The sequence below is a fragment of the Phacochoerus africanus genome, chromosome 2 (genome assembly GCF_016906955.1).
Source record: "Phacochoerus africanus isolate WHEZ1 chromosome 2, ROS_Pafr_v1, whole genome shotgun sequence".
Classification (NCBI taxonomy): Eukaryota; Metazoa; Chordata; class Mammalia; order Artiodactyla; family Suidae; genus Phacochoerus; species Phacochoerus africanus.
Window position 1 is genome coordinate 5,403,701 of NC_062545.1, and position 21,939 is coordinate 5,425,639.

Here is a 21,939-nt window from a genome sequence, read left to right on the forward strand (position 1 = left end):
AAAAATATTGAGGGAGACAATTATAGAAATGACAGGAACAATATAAGTTTACAGTCTATGCATGATATTTTTTCTAACAAAGAATTTAAAAGTTATAACAAAAAAAAAAATCCATGACATTATGGAAAACTCTCCTCACTTGAGAAGAAGATTCAAGGAAGCAGAGAAAATAAGCTTACTATATTAAAGAAAGACTCAATAAAAACAAAAAAATATATGGAAGCAACTTCTACTTATACACAAATAGTTCACTTACCCAGACTGTCAAATAAAAAAACAAACAAGAAAACAAAACAGATCAAAGGGATAAAAATCAGACTGGCCTTAAGTTCTCAGCAATCATATGTTAGACTACAATGATATCACAGTCTTCAGGTTTGGAGGGAAACAGTTATAATTTAAGAATGTTAATTTGAATCAAATGTGTTTCATGTATGAATGTTGAAAAATTGTATTTTCAAGGTATTCAAGAATTCGGAAATATTCAATTCTTGTATTTGTTTCTTATAAAATTCCCTAAACATATACATGAACAGAAAGAGATGAACTTAAATAAGAACTCAAGAAAGGAGAATTTATGACCTGAAGGTTTTATGCTTTCCCTTATTCAAACTGGAACACAATCTTGGAAATTCTTCAGGATTTTTTCCTGTAAGGGATGTCTTAGATCAAAGGCAGAGACTAGTTTCATAATGATTCTGTCAACTATCTTTGTCCATTTTTACAATTTTTCCTCTAGCAAGAAATGTGTTTCACTTTTAATAAAGCTTCTTCTTAATATCTGTTGCTATTCTCCAAAAAACAGACTAACATGCCCACAATGGCAGATTCACTTATGTGGTTGGCCTGGTAGCTTAAGAATTGCTTAAGGAAAAGTCACACGTACCTTGCCAAAGCAAAGCCACACAGAGGCACATATTGGCACATATTTTTTCCAAAGGCTTTGACCACTGGAAACTTTAAAATGCACATTAAACCATGGTTGAATTTTTTGTTGTTACTGTTGTTAAATTCGAGAAAACTGTTCATTACTAATGATCCTGTGGCCATCGTGGCCATCATATCCATTACAAATCTCCTCTCCTAAACAGGTCCTTGAATGTTCCTCTGGGTTCCTTAAAAATAACCATATGGGAATTCCCGTTGTGGCTCAGTGGTTAACGAACATGACTAGTAACCATGAGGTTGCGGGTTGGATCACTGGATCACTGGCCTCACTCAGTGGAGGATCCGGCATTGCCGTGAGCTGTGGTGTAGGTCGCAGACACGGCTTGGATCCCATGTTACTGTGGCTGTGCCGTAGGCTGGCAGTTAGAGCTCTGATTCGACCCCTAGCTTGGGAACCTCCATATGCCGCAGGTGTGGCGCTACAAAGACAAAAGACAAAAAAAATTTAAAAATTAAAAAATCATTATATGAAACACAATTTTAACAAAGTAAAAAACATACATGTAGAAGACAGACTGAACTAAAGCAATATAGTAAAAATGGTTATCTAGGAATTAAAGTTATGTATATATTTCATCCACTTTCAAAATTTTCTAAAATAATCACCTTTTACTTCTAAACTAGAAAAAAAGTCAGAAAAATCTAAGTGCATATAATTTTCATATACCATATAGTGACACATTTGTTTACAAAGTATTGTAAATACTATGATCTCGACTAAGGAAAAGAAAGATAAGACAAATCCTTCCAAAATGTTAACAGTTACATTTGATAAATGATAGAAAGATGATTGATTTATTCCTTCTACTTCTCCATATTCTTTTATTTCATAAAATAAAGATGCATATTGCATATGCATAAAAACGCATAAAATAAACATGCATTTCATGTTGAGAATAAAACTTTAACCAATAATGAGGATAAAAATTTCCATTTTTTGCATGTATTCATGTGATTATTATACTAGCATTAATTTTTGCATAGAACTTTCAAAAAAGGGATAATCCTCTTTTGATAAAAAGGTAAAATATAATTTCCTAAAATTACTGCCTCAAATATGTATTAGAATTAACACGATTATTCATTAATACAATATTTAGATTTTACCTAAAAGAGAAGGAAAATCTTTAAAATAATTGCAGAGGGTTGAAAATTTACTGAGTATCTAGAAGCCTCACATATAGAAAGATACTGACAACTCTAAATAAAAACATCAAACAAACACTGATTTTTTTTTTTACTATCATACCATCAGTCTGATTCTATTTGTCATCTGTCAAAGAATTTTTGATTTCAAAAGTACTTCAATAAAAAGAGGGGATATGTGACAAGTAATAAGACAAGAGAGGGGATTACTCATTAAATTACTAATTGGAACAGAACTTGAACTTTGCCCTCCAGGCAGATATAGAAAAATCATCAAAGTCCGATATGTGTCCCCAAACAAAACTATCTGAAAAGCAGCAATACACATTTTTAATTTAAAGACCACAGTTCCAACATTTCTGAGGTGGTAACATTTATCACTGGGCACTGGGCGGGGGGCAGCAGTCCCACCTCTTCACAGGATATCGAAAGGGCATCTTAGCTATGGGACGCTTGCTCTACCAAGACCACTCCTACTTTTCAACAGCAGGGGTTGTGTAACTGGAAAAGCAGGAGTGATTTGTTTTTCTTCTAGATGTCAGTCCACTGAGATCTGAAACTTATGGCACTGCTTGTTTCCCTTGGGCCCCTAGTAATGGGAATTGTCTTTAGACGATGCCTACCAAATCCCTGTCACATAGCAGCGGTCGACCTTTCTTTTCAATCTATGCACTTTCCAGGAGTTATAAATCAGTTGACTTTCAAGCTCGATGAGATGGCATATGCCCTAGTTTGAAGAACAGATGGAGGCTTGGGGGAAAATTGTTTCTGCAGGCTTGCTACAAGCAGCTCTGCTCCATAAAAGTGAACCATTCGCACTAATTTCTCACATAAATTATATAGGCAGCAGGGAGCACCAGCCCATTCAGCAGAAAATCTTTCATCTAGCTTTTGGAGGTCATCTAACCAATTTAAATTAAAGTTATTTCTGATACATGGCTGTATTTTCATTCTGCACACTTTTAAGACATAGCAATTTACATCAAATAACAGAATGGCATTAATTGTATATGCCGTCCCCTCTTCCAAAAAACACAGAACAGCACATTAATTGCCAGAGGATTCTTTTTTTTCAAGACTTCTAGAATAAGCTCTGCCTATTAATTAATCACAGAGGAATTAATAGTGGATGTGTGGCAGCCTTCTTGTACAAAAATCAGGTAAATTGTCACTTCTCTTGTAAAATTTGCCTTACAAATTCTACTAAGGCCTGTTATCCAAACTAAGCCTTTGGCAGTTATCAAAAGGAACAGAAGCCCATGGCAATTCCAAGAATACATTCACTTTTCTCCATGTAAAACAAATCATTCAACTCAAAATACATTTGCTTACAAGATTTCAAAAATCAGTATCAATTTTTTCTGAGGGGGTAATGAATCCTTAAGAAATTGAAACACTAAGAAATTGAAGACATCAGAAAACTAAATTACAAATCAAAATTGCAGAGTTTTGAGAACAATATATTTAGGGCTAATGGATCAGGTATCATATCACAGTGTGACTTACTTTAAAATGCAGTAGTATTTACAGATAATGAGCTATCATGGTTTGGGGCTGATTTTAATTGTAAGAAAATTAGTGCACATTTTAATAATAATTATATTCAATAAATGTTTTTCCTAGTAGGAAATTATCAGTTATGTCAATGAAAACAGTCACATTGACAGAGCTTTTTATAGTTCATGAATACCAATGCCTCCAAGAACTTCAAAAAAAAAAAAAAAAGGCAGGAAAGGAGAACATACTGGAGAAGAAATTCTAAAATAATCACACCTATGAGTATTAGGCGACTAAGGGGTTGACACAGAATTGACAGTATTGACCAGCCACCATCAGCAGAAGATTTTAAAACTAATTTAGTCTACTTAAGTAGAGCATTTTTTTTCTTGGATGTTCAGACTGGACATACATTTTTAGTCATTTAGAAAGAAAAATAAACTTGTCGTTTTGAAATTTAAGAAATCAATAGTCATTGGGAAAGCATTGCATATAACCCAAACACTTTCAAGGTAAAAGTTCAACCTACAGAAACGATTGCATATAACTCTGGGCTGTGCACTCAAATTAACTTGCTGGTGCTAATCTTCCTAATTTGCTACCAGAAGACTTGGTTTCTATGGCTAATTTCTAATCAATGTTTGTCCTTTGAAGTATTCTGTGAACATCTCAAAATATAGTTATTTTTAGTAATTATGAAACAAACTTTCCTAAACCTCCCAATTAAAAAGGGCCTGGAGGGACCTAGGGACCTAGAAATTATCGTGTGAGTGAGGTAAGTCAGAAAAAGGCAAGTATCATGTGTAGATTACATGGAATCTAATAAAAAATGATACCAAGAACTTATTCACAAAACAGAAACAGACTTAAAGATTTTGAAACCAAACTTCTGGTGAGCAAAGGGGAAACAATGGGGGGAGGGATAAACTAGGAGATTGGGATGAAAACACATACAGTATTACATATAAAATAGATAAGTAACAAGCACCTACTCTATAGCACAGGAAACTCCACTCAATACTGAGTAATAACCTATATGGGGGAAGAATTTGGAAAGGAAGGGACATATGCATATGTAAAGCTGATTCACTTTGCTGCACACCTGAAACCAACACAGCACTGTGAGTCAACTATAGTCCAATAAAATTTAAATTGAAAGAAAGGGCAGGGGCACACAAGAATCATTCCGTCCATGGTCATCACAGAAGAGGAGAGTAAGGCCTGGAGAGTGAGAAGCACAGTCACGGAAACAGTGTCTAGAGAAAGAAAACATGCGGGTAGCCAGTCCCGGGGTGTTTTACATTCATTCAACACACAGCACAGGACACCAGCTCTGTGCCAGACACTGTTCCAAGCACTGCACTGGGATAAAGGCGTGAACAAGCTAGGGATATACAACGTCTCAGTCTCAGAAGTCCTTTATTAACCTTCACATTGGCTCCATGGCAGCTTCCTATCTGCTTTTCCTTCTCATCTTTCCTATTATAGGCTAAATTACTGTATTTTACAGTTCTTTGTAAAACAGCTTAAAATATTGCAGCATTAAAGTGGGATATAAATATATAAATAAATACATGTAAAACTCACTGGTTAAAAAGAAACAAAAGTACGTGTTTAGTTACCTAACTAATGTTAATATATGAATTAATGTTCTAATCAAAAAACAAAGGTCTGTGACCCAAGGTTTAGTCAACACGTGATTGAATAATTAGTAACAGTAACCTCAGGGGAAGTGCCCTTGAATGGTGAACTTGCGTACATCTCCAATAGGCCAGGGAGGGAGATATTTTTTGGCCGTGAGGAGAGCCGCCTATAGTCCATGATCACCTGTATCTGCCTGTGTGCATCATGGGCACGGGGCTCTGGCTTTATTGATTTCATTTCAATATAACTGGCAACCAAAGATCATTAACATATCAAATTAAGGTTAAGAAAGCAAGAACGCAGACAGCGGTGCTACTCGGGACAATGCCACCCCGGCATTGCCAGAGGAGGGGTTACAAGTGCTGCAAGAGGAGGGGCTGAGGCAAAGCACAAGCCCATTTTGAGCTTTTCCCTTTTTGAGACAATTTGAAGGTTTGTGATTTTCAGTCACATCTGTAATAGGGTTTGTATTCTATCCTGATTTGGCTAGACAGTTAATGTCTGTTTCTTACTCAAACCTTTCTAATACTGGAAGATCCTTAAGCATGTTCATTTGAAATTTAGTGGAAAACAATATTCTCTTAGCGCAGCCCAGTGCATGTCACATTCTGTCACAAAGCATATGGCGCCATGGACAGATGGAGTAAGGTGGTTTCTACTGATATCTACTATATCAAAATGTCTATAAAGTAAAGACATTTAGAGACACCTTAGTGTAGTTGTAGCTATTTTCATCTTATGGCATCAGAATAAGTGAAACAGTTTATAATACCATAAATATTTTAAAAAATCCAATGTGAGTTTTATACCTGATTCCAACTCTTTCTCCCAATGTGTATGTTGAATACTATAATATTCTCATACAATTTTAAAACAGTGTCTTAGAATTTATAATAAAACTAAATTTTATAATGCACCAAATGGTACATATTTTGCTCCTTATTACGTGTGTAAGTAATAAGTGCTATAACCAAATTCAAGAGCAACTACTTGAAATTATTTCAGACTCCTATCCAAAATAAAGAATTAGAATGGACTTCTGGCTTCTTCTCCTGGGAAAACAGGGGGTGGGGTTTACATGGATTCTAGGAGGAAACAAACACGTAGAGGAAAAGGAGGAAGGAGGAGGAAAGAGGAAGGAAAGGGGGAGGAAGGGGAGGAAGGAGAGAAAGATGGTGAGGAGGGAGAGGAGAGAGGCAGGAGGAGGGTTGGGGGAGGGGAGCAGGAAGGCGCATAGGGAAGGAGGGGGAGAAGAGGGAGCAGTGGGAGGAGGGAGAGGAGGACACCTGAGGAGACCTGAAGGCTGTCTTAAACTGCTGGGTGGAGAATGCCTGGCTGCAAAGGAGAGAGGACAGTTCACAGAAAAGCAGGGCAACCTCCCACGATTTCGTATTCCCCATGACTCCTGCTTGGAGCCTTGGCTTTCCGTGTGATTTAAAGCTCCTCTCCACCAAAGAACCACCTTCTACACTTAGGCCTTGCTTCACCCCTCCTTTAAGCAGCAGAAGTGGAGAAAATATGCTGAATATTTTGCAAGTTCGTATGATTTTTTTTTTTTGTCTGCAGAATGTCCTCTGGGTACAGTGCACCGCACCCCACACTATGCTCATAAATGTATCGATATGATTATATCACAAAAGTACAGGAGATTGAACAGTGGAAATTTAAGGGGTAGAAACTAATACAATTTTTAAATATCCACTATTCATGCTGATTATCTACTTTGTAACTTACTTAGAGGGGTTAATTCTTCTTCTGTTGCCTGTACTCTGGATATTGAAGATATTAGCAACAGAATAAAGTCATGTTTCCTGAATGTTAGTAGAGTCAAAAAAAATATTAAACGTTTAAAGCAATTAGTATGCTTTGTAATGGAGTCAACCACTGGTAATCAAGAGTTCTTTAGCTATATTTAGAAAATGCACATTTAAAAATAAATGTAAAAGTAGGTAGAGCTTGCTTGGTAGATTTCACAATTTAGATTAGATCCATTCATCTTTCATAGATCATTAACTTGCCACCAACAAGCATATAGAAAATTTTACTAAAAACATTCTGTAAAACATTTCTTATATTTACCAAGGAATATATGATCATCATGACAAATATATATGTATATATATATCAGTCTTATATTTTCATTTTAATAATAGTTCTCACATAGCTATTAGTCTTTTATCTGCCTAGCAGTTTCAGGCATTTATTTTTGATGGCCACTCTCTTTATCTAGAGCAGCACTGTCTAATACGGTAACCATGTGGCTACCTATATTAAAATTAATTAAAATTAAAAATTTGGTTTCTCAGCTTCGCTGGGGACATTTCAAGTGCATAATGGCCACATACGGCTGCTGGTAATGCACTGGCCGGCACACATGCACAACATTTTCCCCGCTGCACAAAGTCGCATGAGTGCTCGGATCTTTAGTGCTACCACGTGGATACACATGGATCATGGCACTGGGTCTGCCCTGTTATTTTGGCATGTGGAACACATGACCATTTCATGTGCCCTGACCTATGATGGTAGTTCAGGTAGCAGGCTGAAAAACCTAAACTGGCAAAGATGTTGACCTCTTTCTAACTCTTCCTTCTATGCTCTGACTTTAGTAAGTCATGTATTCGGTATTAGAGTGCCTTTATTATTTCTAGAATGATTCCAATATGGCCATGATTGGGTCGGCTAATCCAGAACAAGTACAGGGGGAGCATGAGGTCGTGGGCAGGGATCTTCTCTCAGCAACTTGACAGGCTGGAATGAGCCCGAGATGCAGGGAAGACCTTCATCAGGGTTCAGGGCAGTGACTCTTTGGTCTTTCAATCAGGCCTCTGGAAATTTCGATAAAGGAAACAGATCTCCTTGCTACTTAATTACACACACCATTTCAGGTACTCGTCACTGCCCTTGGAGTCCCAGGAGTGTCACAGGCAGCGTGGAGAGGGGACAGGTATTTTCCTGGGAATCACGGCTACCAAAGAGCCTTCAGCAAGGGGCAAGCTATGGCATGAGATGAGAGGTGTGCTTGACCAGGGCCCCGTGCACTCTGTCCACACACACGGAAGTACAATGCAGGATTTGGGGGTGTTTGGTTACTTTGCTTTTTGCCAGGTACATGGATGGGGAGCCCTGCTTTTTTCAACATTCAAGGCCCCTTCCTTAGAAGTGACATCCTAAAAGAAGGCCTCCTGGTCTCACCAAGTATCAGACTTTCCCCACAGGACATGCACCAGGGAATAAGTATGAATATATTGAGAGACTGTTCGCAAGCCTGTGCTTAATAATTTTAATGTTTTACCTTCAATGCTACAGCAATACAATTGAAATATGGTTGGCAAAGCTTTAAAAGATAGAAGTCTACGGGTTACAGGATAAGATGCTTTTTTAAATGTATGCTATTAGCCTACCAGTGGCAGTGAATAAATTGCTCCCTCTTTATTCTGACTTTTTAGTTGCTGAATCAGTACAAAAGTCAATAGTAGCTTAAAAGAATTAATATAGCTATAAAAAAGAAAAGCAGTTTATATCCCTTTTGACTATTGGGTTATCAAAGATAAAGCAAGTGATTCATTCCATATTTTTATTATTTTCAATATGAATTTTTTCTAGCCTCTTGAAACTTTAAAAAGATACTCATAAGATTATCTGAATAGGTAAAAAAAATTATGAATTCTTTTTATTGATACAATTTTTATGTGCTATAATTACATTAAACACCAAAATCCACTCACTTTTTATAAAGAAAGATGGCATATTCTTTTCCTAAAAAGGAATGAAATTCTTAAGAACCTCTACTATATTATCTTACATGAATTGGTACATAGACAAACAAACACAAAATCAAATATAAGCAAACCCCCAAATTCAAGATTTTAAGACTAAAATGTTAAGCCTAAAATATCTAAATTAGTTATATTTGCTATACATTTTTCTCATCATTATGCCCATTTTCACAGAACAAATTCAAATTTTAATAGAGAGAATTAAAAGCAAAATAATAATGTCCTTCATGCTCCTAAAGTTATTATGACGGAATTTAGTAATAAGGTGACTTTCAGATTTCTCTTGTCAAATAATTTGTAATAATTCTAAGTTCAATAACTGGATATCACGTGGACTGCTCAAGACTTAGGAATGTCTGATAATTATATGAAAACATTTAAAGACATAGTAGAAACAATGCAAACATTTATTTTAGTTTTTTCATAAAGGAAGGAAAAGGCTAAATTTAATGAATCTTTCTAAACTACTTACTTTGATGAATTCTTCACTTGGATCATTTTTATTTTTTAACATAAACTTATTTGCAACTAATGACAAACAATTCTGATGTTCACCTTCAGACTCTGCTGTAGGACTTCTTCATTAAATGGGTCAACTGCTAAATTTAAAATGATATTTGGCAAAAACCGTTTATGTTCCCTAACCTGATGTGATATTCACGCGTGTACAACCGCTTGTCTGTCTTTAGGCAGAGAGGCCCTTTTAGCTGATAAATATCACCCCAAGCAAAGTCCTTGATAACAAAAACAATTAAATAGAAGCTGGTTAGAGATCAGCATTCATTTTTCAAATTAAATGTAAAAGCCTTCTCCAGTTAAGAGATTGGCAAGTTTTTACAAATAACATCAGTGAGCCTTTTAGAAAGAAACACAGACACATTAGAATGGAGTCATTAGGCAATACATTTATTTTGAAGCCAATTAACCTTTTGTCAGAAAAATGTCGGTGCTGTAATGGTTTCAGCCGCGGAGGTCAGCCTCTAACAGGGCAAGTATGACAGCCACTGTGCTGGCTGACACGCGCTGCAGACAGAGAGGAGGGGGCAGCAGTGAGAGCTGGCCTTCTTTTGTATTCCACTCTGCATTTCCAGGGAGCAGACAATCCTGACCTATCCATTTAGGTAATTAAAGCTTCCATTTGGAAGTGTCCTGCAGGAAGGTGAAATTTGGGGGAGATAAATGGCTGGTGTTCTCTGTAACCAGCCACCAGTTCCATCATTTGATAGACTGCCTGAAACAGGCGGGGATGCCAGGTTCTCATAAAAATAGAGATGAATTGGGCAGCAGGCAATTCTCTAAGGCAAAGCAACTCTGTCATTTTCTTTTTTGCAGGCTATAATTTAATTGTTAGTCAAGGTGGACGGCTGACACAAGGGGGCTTTCTCTAAGAGCTTACTCACCTTCTTCTCCATTCGCCGAGAAATCACTCCAGCTTATTTATTTATCAGCCAAGTTTGTTTGGCATTGGGAGATGTCACATCTATAGCAAGCACAGCTGGTTCTCCCAGCTGTGCCCTGACTTACCTTCCACGCTATTTTGTTTCCTTTCGAATCATGTTCAAGGGCAATTGGGAAGTCTCCTCGTTCATAAAATTTTCGAAATGCTGTAGGCTTGGTTGGTCTTTCTTTAAATGCTCCTGCAGTTGGTGGGCCTCTCACCTTCAAAAAAAAAAGAGAAATAGGAATTTGGTTTTAAAACATTGAAAAATGTGTACTGAAAGGACTTTGGTTTTCTTTAAAGTTTCATTTTGTGCAAAATGTTCTGGAAGACACACCAAATTATCCTAAAAATGAACAACAGAAATCTCAATAATACAAACATTTGGAGGAGAAAATTATTTCATAGTCACTACTAAGGATTTACTTTATTTCAAGCTACTTTACAAAGCATTCCCAGAGAATGTCACTTTAAAAATATCACTTTATAAGAAAGAAAAGCCAGAACTAGTATAAGGAAAACATTTTAATAGAAGCAACTAAGCTAAGCGTATTAAAACTTTTAAGATTCCTAATAAATGCAAATTCTAATCTCAAGTCTGAGATACTTTGTGCAACATTGAAGAAATAAATTTAAAATAACTCCTTTAAGTCTTTCTATATAAATAAGATGGTAGCATACATTCCTATGCAATGAATATCAACGACAAAACAAAAATAAGATATAAAATTAAGTAACTCCTAGAAGAGAACATAAGATGTCAGAGAACATGTTGATTCTCTGACATCAACCCTACAAATATTTTCTTAGCTCGGTCTCCCAAGGAAACAGAAATAAGAGCAAAAATAAATCGATGGGATCCAATCAAACTGACAAGATTTTGCACAGCAAAGGAAACCATAAACATAAAAAACCAAAAAGACAAACTACGGAATAGAAAAAAAAAATAGTTTCAAATGATACAACTTACAAGGGCTTAATCTCTAAAATATACAAACAACTTATACAACTCAACAGCAAAAAAGCCAATAACCCAATTGAAAATGGGCAGAAGACCTGAACAGATATTTCTCTAAAGAAGATATACAGACGGCCAACAGGCACATGAAAAAATGCTCAACATCACTGATTATTAGAGACATGCAAATCAAAACTATAATGAGGAACCACTTCACATGTGTCAGAATGGCCATCATTAACAAGGTGACAAATAACAAATGCTAGAGAGGGTGTGGAGAAAAGGGAACCCTCCTACATTGTTGGTGGGAATGTAAATTGGTGCAACCATGGTGGAAAACAGTATGGAAGTTCCTCAGAAAACTAAATATAGAACTACCATATGACCCAGCAATCCCACTCCTGGGCATATATCCGGACAAAACGTGCACCCATATATCCATTGAAGCACTATTCCAATAGCCGAGACATGGAAACAACCTAAATGTCCATTGACAGATGAATGTATTAAGAAGATGTAGTATACATACACAATGGAATACCATTCAGCCCTAGAAAAGAACAAATTAATGCCATTGGCAGCAACATGGATGGAACTAGAGACTCTCATACTAAGTCAGAAATACAGATACCATATGATATCACTTATATCTGGAATCTAATATATGGCACAAATGAACCTATCTACAGAAAACAAACGAACTCAAGGATTGGAGAACAGACTTCTGGTTTCCAAGGGGGAGCAGAAGGAGTTAGATGGACTGGGGGTTTGGGCTTAGTAGATACAAAGTATTGCATTTGGAGTGGATAAGCAGTGAGATCCTGCTGTGTAGCACAGGGATGCAATGCGCTGGAGGATAATGTGAGAAAAATAATGCATATATATGTACAACTGGGTCACACTGTGGTATAGCATAAACTGAGAGAACATTGCAAATCAACTAAAAAAGAAAAATAAAAAGCTTGAAAAAAGATACTAAATATGAATGTAGAGAAAACCTTCAAATAAAATCTCTTTTACAAAATTTTTTTAAAAATGGTAGGATATATTCTCATGTAATGAATATTAACAACAAAACCATAAAAATAAGATATCAAATTAAGTAATGAGAAATGAGAGAATTTAAAAAGAAAAATATTGGTCTACCAAGTGTGTATAGCATACATATGATAACATTAATTTATGAGAAAGAAACATTAGAAGAAATTACATACAAATCTTTCATCTGCTGAATATTAATTTTTATCAAAGAAGAAGTATTTCACGTTGTGTTATTCACATTGAATACAACTTCTAAATCTGCATTATTTACATATGAACCAATTCATTAGGTTATAGAATTAAAGTGACTAGAGAATTTTTTTAGAAAATTATAGTACCCTGTTTACATATAATCTGTGATTATCTTTACCTGCTTGTAAAAAAAGGGGTAAATATTTGTTATTTATTTTAATAAAAGCATAATTACTTTAATTCTTAATATAGACAAGAAAGCAAATAATTTACCTAATATCTTAATATTTTAAGTCATTCAATGTTATTGATTTTTAATACCTGTATGAAAAATTTTAATTTTAGCAAAGTATATATAAACTATGTCCAATACAACAAGTGTATTAGATAATGACAAATATATTTTATCTGAAGCACACACAAATGCTGGTGTTACAGACTGAGTGGATATTAAGAAATGTCTTACTAAGATAATTAAATGCTGAAGTGGAAGTGAAGAGTGAGGTAATACAAAGGTGTTTATTAGAGTTTAAAATGTTTTTCACTACATAGCACATTATTCCCAGCATACAATTACATAAATAACTGAGATGACCCTGGGAAGTGGGAAAGCAGGTTTTCCTCTTACTTTTTGAATATTTGAAATTTGCTCTGGTATTAGAATTATCAGCCACTGTTTTCAGCCAAATGCACTCAATTGTTAAATAACCATATGTGTACGGCAACGACTTTGTGCAGAGCTCTGAAATGGGTGCTATACATAAAGGAGAACATACTCGACAATATTAGCATAATGGAAACTTGTAGAGATTCATTCCTGGACTTCTGCAAGTCAGGGAGCAATAAATTCTGAATCACACTTTTGGGAACTAATAAAGAATTGACAATTTTTTGTTTTGCCAAGAAATTACATTAAAAAAATTATTATCTACCATCATGTCACCATTTTAACACCCCTCAAAAAGTGTTAGAACATGAACTAAAGAAAGAAAATGTGGCCAGCATGCATAGGTAGTTATAGAAAATTATAGTGCAATAATGCGTATGTGTGTATTATTCCACAGTATTGACAACTGGTCAACAGATGCCTCGTTTTTTATGTTTCTGAAAAATTAATTCTTAATGGGTAAAAAAATATATAACGGTATATTATTCAGCCATAAAAAAGAAGCAAGTCCTGCCATTTGGAACAAGATGGATGAACCTTAAGAACATTATGCTAAGTGAAATAAGTCAGAGAAAGACAAATACTGTGTGATCTTATTTTTTGTGAACTCATACAAAAAGAAAGTGGGGAGTTCCTGTCGTGGCACAGTAGAAACAAATCCAACTAGGAACCATGAGGTTACAGGTTCAATCCCTGGCCTCGCTCAATGGGTTAAGGATCTGGCTTGCCATGAGCTGTGGTGTAAGTCGCAGACGCAGCTCAGATCTAGCTGTGGCATAGGCCAGAGGCTACAGCTCCGATGAGACCCCTAGCCTGGAAACCTCCGTGTGCCACAGGTGCTGCCCTGGAAAAGACAGAAAGACAAAATAAATAAATAAATAAAAAATTTTTAAAAAAAGAAAGTGGAATGCTATTTGCCAGGAATGGGGGGTGGTGACATCTGACTATCTTTTTTTGTTTGCTTTACAATCTTCCTGATTCTTGATGTGACAGCTGATTTTTTTAAAATTGAATCTTGAAAATTAGTGTATTATGAGACACCAGATCTTAAATCTTATGTTTCAGCTGGTTTATTCTGACATATCTCTAGCAGAAATGAGGTGGGGGGAGTGCAAAGAGGTTGGGGCAGAAGTCCTGGTGCCTCACCTGGCCTCAATCGAACAGTGTGGAGGGAGCTCCCCATTAATCCTTGGTGAAGCTGGGAGTTTCGGCATCACTGACCTCCACTGTCAGCTCCCTGAGAGGAAAGGGTGATGGTGCCTCATTTCATCCCTCACTCTGACAACACAGATGAGGTGGCCTCATCACCACTGGGCAGTGGTGGATTCCTGTCCCTCCATGAGGCATCCTCTGATGCACCCCACGGGAAGGGGAAGACCTTGTTACTGCTGGCCGGGGTGGAAGCTAAGCTTCCCTTGTGTCTTCCCACTGACACTGTGGGGGTTAAGGGCCTCTTTTCTCTTTCAATTGGCGATCAAAGACAGTTTCTAGTTTAAAAAATTGAGCTACAACCATTATTTTGACCTTCTGTCTACTCATCATCTGGTAACTATCCTTTTCAGTTTTTCTAGATGCCAAGTTATTATTTATGCCATTGACAGCAAGCCCTTCATTTGTTTAATTGACCTAAAATTTGAGATTATCCATCTTTCCCCTTTTCTTTGTTATTTATGTTAAAATCAATTTCTCTTTCCTCTTTTGTCTCTTATTCTAAATATACTCCAATATCTATGATATTGAACTCAAAATTCGAATCGTCCAAATTTTTCAAATAATGAAAACATTTCCAAGATGACTAGAAAGCTTTTCATAAATTGTGGTAGGTAGCTTATACTTCCTCTTTCCTCCAAGAACCTTACCTGAACTCTTTACAGAAATGATTCTATACCTACAGTTCCATGGAAGTCTTTACTTATTTTTACAAAAATTGGCCATGCTAATATATAATAACTCAACAGTGAGGAAATTTTCTCGAGTAACCATTATCCTCTGTTTTTTTTTTTACATTTCTGTCATTTACTTATTTTTAAACAGCATACTTTTTCAGTTCTGCTATAAATCCATTCCAAACTAACTCTTAGAATCTCAAAAGTTACAATTTGTAAAACTGACTAAATTACAAAACTTGTTAGTGCAATGGGGCATTACCTAATTTTATGCAGATGCCCCATCACTATGTCCCTAGATAATTATTTTTTCTGTTCCAAATACATATATTCCCACTTAAATCTTACAGAAGGACATACCATTTTTAATATTCCATACATAATATATTCCAACTAATTCTAAAAATCTGTACATGAAAAAATCAAGTGAAATATAATTCATTTCTGAAGAGATAATAAAGATATTACTGGAAATTGCACAGATGGATATAGCTGAACTAAACAACTTTAAAAACAAGCAAAAAATACTGTTAAGAATCCTAATGTAAGTCTCATATTTGTACAAGAAGAACTACTGTAAATTTTATTTAATGTCTTAAGAATTTTACCCCGATTTATTATAAATAATATAGGGCATAGGAACCATAAATCAAATTAGATTTGTGGGAAAATGCAATTAGGATTCGCCCAAATGGTGGGGGCTGTCCGTAAACCAATTAGGAAGAATGGATGTCGCAGCAGAATGCTTTTAATAAAATCTAATGCACTTGGGAACCAAGATATTGAATGCGCTTTGAAGTGACTACAGATGACAGAATACTTTATGTGCCTACATTTATTGAATGTGCTGTAATGGATTTAGGACTTAGATCACAGTCTCTGGCATGTGGTCACAAAACTAATACTAATTAGTAGGAATGAAGTTAAGTCTCTCTAAAATTCTTCATTACATAAAGAAACTATATAGTTTGAAAGCTTCCTTTTCAGTAGATTTATTTTTTTAGCATAAATTGAAACTGCTAAAAAAAAAAAAAAAAAAAAGAGAGAGAGAGAGACTTTTACTTCAGGTAAGGAATTTATATTATTCTAATTGGCCCATTTAGCCACTACACCAACCCTGAGATAATAAAATGCAAAGACATTCATTTCCTAATTTCATTAGTAAATATTTCAATATGAAATTCAGATTCATGAAATCACTGTGGTTAAGCAGCTGGTAGACCAGAGTTGTATTGTCTCCAGGCTACTCAGACATTGGAATGCTGGCCCAGGACTGGTAAATTTGTTGTCATCAGCCTGTATTTCTGAGTAAGGAGTATTGTCATTTAGTGTCTGTCCTATTTGTCATCATAACTTTTAGTACATGAGAACATTTTTCAATAGCTAAGTTTGCCAAATAACCAGAAAAATACTTTGCAAAGATTAACAATTAACAGATCTGGTTGTAATAGTAGGTAGGGCACCTCAACATTGACAAAAGTGAGATTATATTACTAAATAAACTTTTTATAAGAAGCTTTAACAACACAACGATTTAACAATATAACAAAACACTACGATAGTAATGTTTTTATAAGAGCCAAGAAAGATAACAGCTACCTTATATGATACAATATATATATTTTAATAACTATTCTATATATATAGAGAGAGACATACTATGGAGTCCTTAAAGTCAGGCCCTACGGTAACAGTGAGTGGCAGAGAAAACTTTCAATTGATGTAGGTAACCTATTTTAGGGAGCTTTTCCCCTGAGGTCTAACAGGATGGCCTAGAGTCAGGAGAATGTGGAGTCAAGATGATCAATCTGGATTTTACTGGAGTGGTCCAAGCATAAGATGGCAGAGGCCCTAAATTATGGTGGTACCAAGAATGACAATAAAACCCCCTAAAACTGCATGCATTGTTTGCAGATATTATTGGTTTAAGTTTTCAATAAAACCCATGTAAAATGATCTTACAGACAAGGAAATCAAAGCTTAGATAAGTTCAACACCCGGGAGAAGTCACAGAAGTAGTAAGTAGTAGGGAAGAGGCTTGATTCCCAGTCCCTCTATCGCTATAGCACTTGTCCTCAGTCCCTGTACTAGAGTGTTGGGTTTGGGAAAAATCAAAAGGGGAATGACTAGAGCACCTGGCTAATTGAAGGAAGAGATTTAGAGGCAGAGGTGAGACAGGCTTCCCACTACAAAGATGCAAATAATCAATCTGTTTAAGTTACATAAATAATAACAGAATGGCAGGAAATCTTATTAAATCACTTACTATTCTATCACCTATTAATAAGTTTGTGCTTTCCCTCTAGACTTTTTTCTAAAACATATATTCAAATACCATTTTTTCATTTTTATGTCCCTTTCCATTTGGTGCACTTTTTCACTTAATGTAATATATTTTGATATTATTATTATTGATATCAAAACTTCATCTTTTGTGGCTAAGCAATATTCCACCAACTATTCACAATTATATTTGGAGTTTATACTCTTTTTGTGCCTTTCATAATTACATTATTATGAACACATCAGGCATATCACACTTTCTACATTTTATATTATTACCTTCAGACAGAGTTTTCAATATGAGGTAGAAATTTATTTTTTTATGATTCTTGATAAAATTCTTTGCTAATTAAATAGGAGAACAGGTCTTCTGTTTTGGTCTGTTTGGGCTGCTACAACGGAATACCATAGACCGGATGACTTAAAATAAGAAATTTCATTTTCTCAGTTCCAGAGGCTGGGCATCTGAGATCAGGGTGCCAGCAGGGAACATTCAGGATAGAGCCCCCTTCCTAGCGTGCAGATTGCTACCTTCTCGCTGGATCCTCACAGGCAGAGAGCACACGCCATCTCTGGGTTTTTTTCCTCTTCTTGTAAAAGCACTAGTCCCAGAGTTCCCATTGTGGATCAGCAGGTTAAGACCCCGACTAGTATCCATGAGGATGCATGTTTGATCCCTGGCCTTGCTCAGCGGGATAAGGATCTGGTGTTGCCACGAGCTATGAGCTATGGTGTAGGTCGCAGGTCCGGCTCAGATATGGCATTGCTGTGTTTGTGATTGGACAACTAGCCCAGGAACTTCCACAGGCCCAGGTGTGGCCCTAAAAACAAACAACAACAAAAATCCTCACTAATCCCACCATGGAGATCCACTCTCTATAAACCCTGTTACCTCTGAATACCATCACCTTAGGGGTGCGGGAAACCCCCAACATATAAATTTGGAGGGATACAAACACTCATTCTGTAACACCTTCATACTGTTCAATTTAATTTACTATGTTCAACAAATGAGGATAAACATTTTTTCATTTTAGCATAAATGCAATAAAATACATTTGTGACTATATGTTCATGTCTTTTCTGTGTTTAAATCAATTTGTTGAGCTTTTTATATTAAAATATATTAACCATGTTTGCATTTACAACAAAAATCTTAATCATCTTTGTTTTCTATGTTTACTTATTTAGCATTTAAATATTTTAAAATTTTTATAGGAAAGTTTCTTTCTCTTTACTTGCTCTTTTGCCTCTGGCTTTGCCTTACTTAGATCATTCTTCTGTCAGTTGCACAATGAATATTTTAATTGACTAATTAAAGCATATCTCTCATCTACTTAAAATCCATAAATGATCTCCCATTGACATACTACTCAAAGACATTTGCAAGCTGACTGTCAAGATCGTCCCAGTCATTCCTTTACAGGTGCCCAAACATAAGTTATACCCAAGCACTGGCAGTTCTCAGATACTCTCCGCTCTTTGGTCTTCATGATTTTGTTGTTCAATAAACATGTTATTCCCTCTCACTCCTTTACTTCTTTTTATCCTCCTTCTTTTTCTCCTGAAATTACTAATAACCTTCATGATGCATCACAAAGAAACCTTTCTTAACGAGCCATATTTGACCCTGTTGGGATTATGTTTTCCTTTACTTTATGGTTGAAATGCCTGGAGGACGAAATAGACGTGGCCATTAGACCACTGGAACAGTTTGAATGGAGATTATTAGGGATGTCTAGGATGCTAACAAAGTTTGTCTATTATCAAGTGGTTGGGTTAAATCCATGGGAAATTGGCAATATTTCCCAAGGGGCAAGTATAGAGTGAGCAAAACGCTGGGAACTGAAGACATTACCTGGAGATTTAATAAGTGGATTTCATCTGAAAAAGAATGCATGTATGTATATGCATAAATGATTCACTTTGCTGTACACCTGAAACTAATACAACACTTTAAGCATATATGTTCCAATAAAAATTTTTTAAAATAATTTAAAAAATAGTAAGTGGATTCTACAGGAGACTAGGAAGGACATTAAGAATGGTGGCAAGTAAATGGGGGAGGGGCGTTCCCATAGTGGTGCAGCGGAAACGAATCTGACTAGGAACCATGAGGTGGCAGGTTCGATCCCTGGTCTCGCTCAGTGGGTTAAGCATCTGGCATTGCTGTGAGGTCGCAAACATGGTTCAGATCTGGCGTTGCTGTGGCTGTGGTGTAGGCTGGCAGCTACAGCTCTAATTCAACCCCTAGCCTGGGAACCTCCATATGCCGCGGGTAAGGCCTTCAAAAGAAAAGACACACACACACACACAAATAGGGTAGGGATGGTATTACAGAAATTAGTGAATGTGGAGAAGTTTTGCTTTGTTTTATTTTGTTTTGATGATACAAGGAGGAGAATGAAGAAGACTGGAAGACCTCCAAAAATTAAACATCTATAGAGGCATGAGGGAATGGAAGCCAGACTACAGTGAATTGAGGAATGAATAAGGAAGATGAAAGTAAAAACAAATATACTCTTGGGGAGCTATCCTGCCCCATAGGCTGTCAAAATCTGAGCGGCTAGCAAGGTGTCATTGTCAAAGCGGGTAAAGTTAATGGTAATTGGAAAGGGGGAAAGAAAAGAATATCAACAGATTATAATACTGGAATTCATAAACTACTTAATCACTTATAGAACCAGGATGGATTTTATAATAAAAGATACACATATAACTAATACGTTTACCTAAAATGGCCCCAGAGGAAACTGTGAAATAAAGTATAGGTTTTTCAGTGTTAGAAAGAAACTCACAAGTCTGAATTTAAGAAATTATGGTCAAATAAACTAAAATACTTATTAGAAACAGAGTTAAGAAATTTTCTCTAAAATATATCCTACTTATATTATTCATTCATTGAAAAGTGCAGTGAAAACATAATATTTCCAAGTCACTAGCGTTGGTATTATTGCGGATAAAAAGATAAGTCAAATATATTATCCTCAAGACATATATCATTTAGGAAAAGAGATAACAATATCCCCCAGAATCTTCTGTAAAAGTGAGAATGAAATAAATGCCACAGAAAGATATATAGAATTCTGAACACTCAGAGGATACAACATTTAGGTTTTAAGGCATTGCTACTATTCATCAGAAAATATCATTTAGCCTTGCAAGGTACCTCTGCACTTTTCAGTAGGAAAAAACAAATATAATTTCCTATAAACTTGAATTCTATACTGTTTAATTAGCAATAATTATCAGATAATTGTGTTTGCTACCATAGATTTGTCTATTTATAACCCATATAATGATTAATTATTAGTTAGAATTAATTAGCCTGGGTTTTCCGTATATTTTTACATCTAAGTAATCATCAATTATTACAACTTTAAAACCCCAAATTCGACATTGATTAGACCAATGTACATTTCTCTTCTATGATAAACCTCTCACCCTAAAGCTCATATTTTCTATTTTCAAATTCACTGCCATAAATGGAAGATTTTTGCTTAAAAGTCAAGGGCTGTTTGATAGGTAAAATGAAATAACCTAGGCTAAGGTGCTTGCAGAGATTAGTTTAAATATAATTAGCACAAAAAAAGCTAAAGTTGGCATTTTTTAATATTATAATAAGTTGCATTTAAATTAGCATCGTCATATAGTGATTAAAAAAGAAATAACATAGTTTTTCAGATAGGTAGCATTAGAAAGATATAGTTAGTGAAAAGAATAACATGGAATAAAAGGACAAATACTTCAATTAAAAATTTAGAAAACTTTGGTACTATGCTAAATTTCTCTACTTGACATTAAATTATATCTTGCCTTGTTCCCAAAAGGATCATAAAGATACATGCGATACAGAAGAAAGGATAAACTTGAGGTGGAGGTGATGCCTTACAAGGGCAAGTGACTGGACCCTTTGCAGCCTCGATTCCTCCTGTGTCAGATTCAAAATTGGGGTGGCACAGAAAAGAAACTCATGGACTTGGAGAACAGACTTGTGTCGCCAAGGGGGAGGGGAAAGGATGGACTGGGACTCTGGGGTTAATAGATGCAGACTATTGCATCTGGAATGGATAAGCAATGAGATCCTGCTGGAAAGCCCTGGGAACTGTATCTAGTCACTTGTAATGGAGCATGATGGAGGATAATGTGAAAAAAAAATGTATATGTGTGTAACTGGGTCACTTTGCTGTACAGTAGAAACTTGAAAGAACACTGTAAACTAGTTATAATGGAAAAAATAAAAATCATTTTAAAAAAAGATTTTTATTAAAGATCAACTGCTTGCGAATGGTGACTATCACACATTATGATTAAATTTTCATTTACTAAATAGTTACATTTCTTGGCAATTTTAAACCTTCATTACAAACAGAAGTTTTAGAGTTTCATTTAGAATGGATAAGCAATGAGGTCCCACTGTATAGCACAGGGAACTATATCCAATCTCTTGTGATAGAACA

The 21,939-nt window shown here is 35.7% G+C and overlaps 1 protein-coding gene across 1 annotated transcript in view; it reads right to left on the reverse strand.

The window, feature by feature from the left end:
- PACRG (parkin coregulated) overlaps positions 1–21,939 on the reverse strand; it is a 499,477-nt gene that overhangs the window by 417,150 nt on the left and 60,388 nt on the right. Inside the window, exon 2 of the mRNA XM_047769777.1 lies at positions 10,539–10,673. Within this exon, the coding sequence (XP_047625733.1) occupies positions 10,539–10,673 (135 nt within the window). The remainder of the gene's footprint in view (positions 1–10,538; positions 10,674–21,939) is intronic.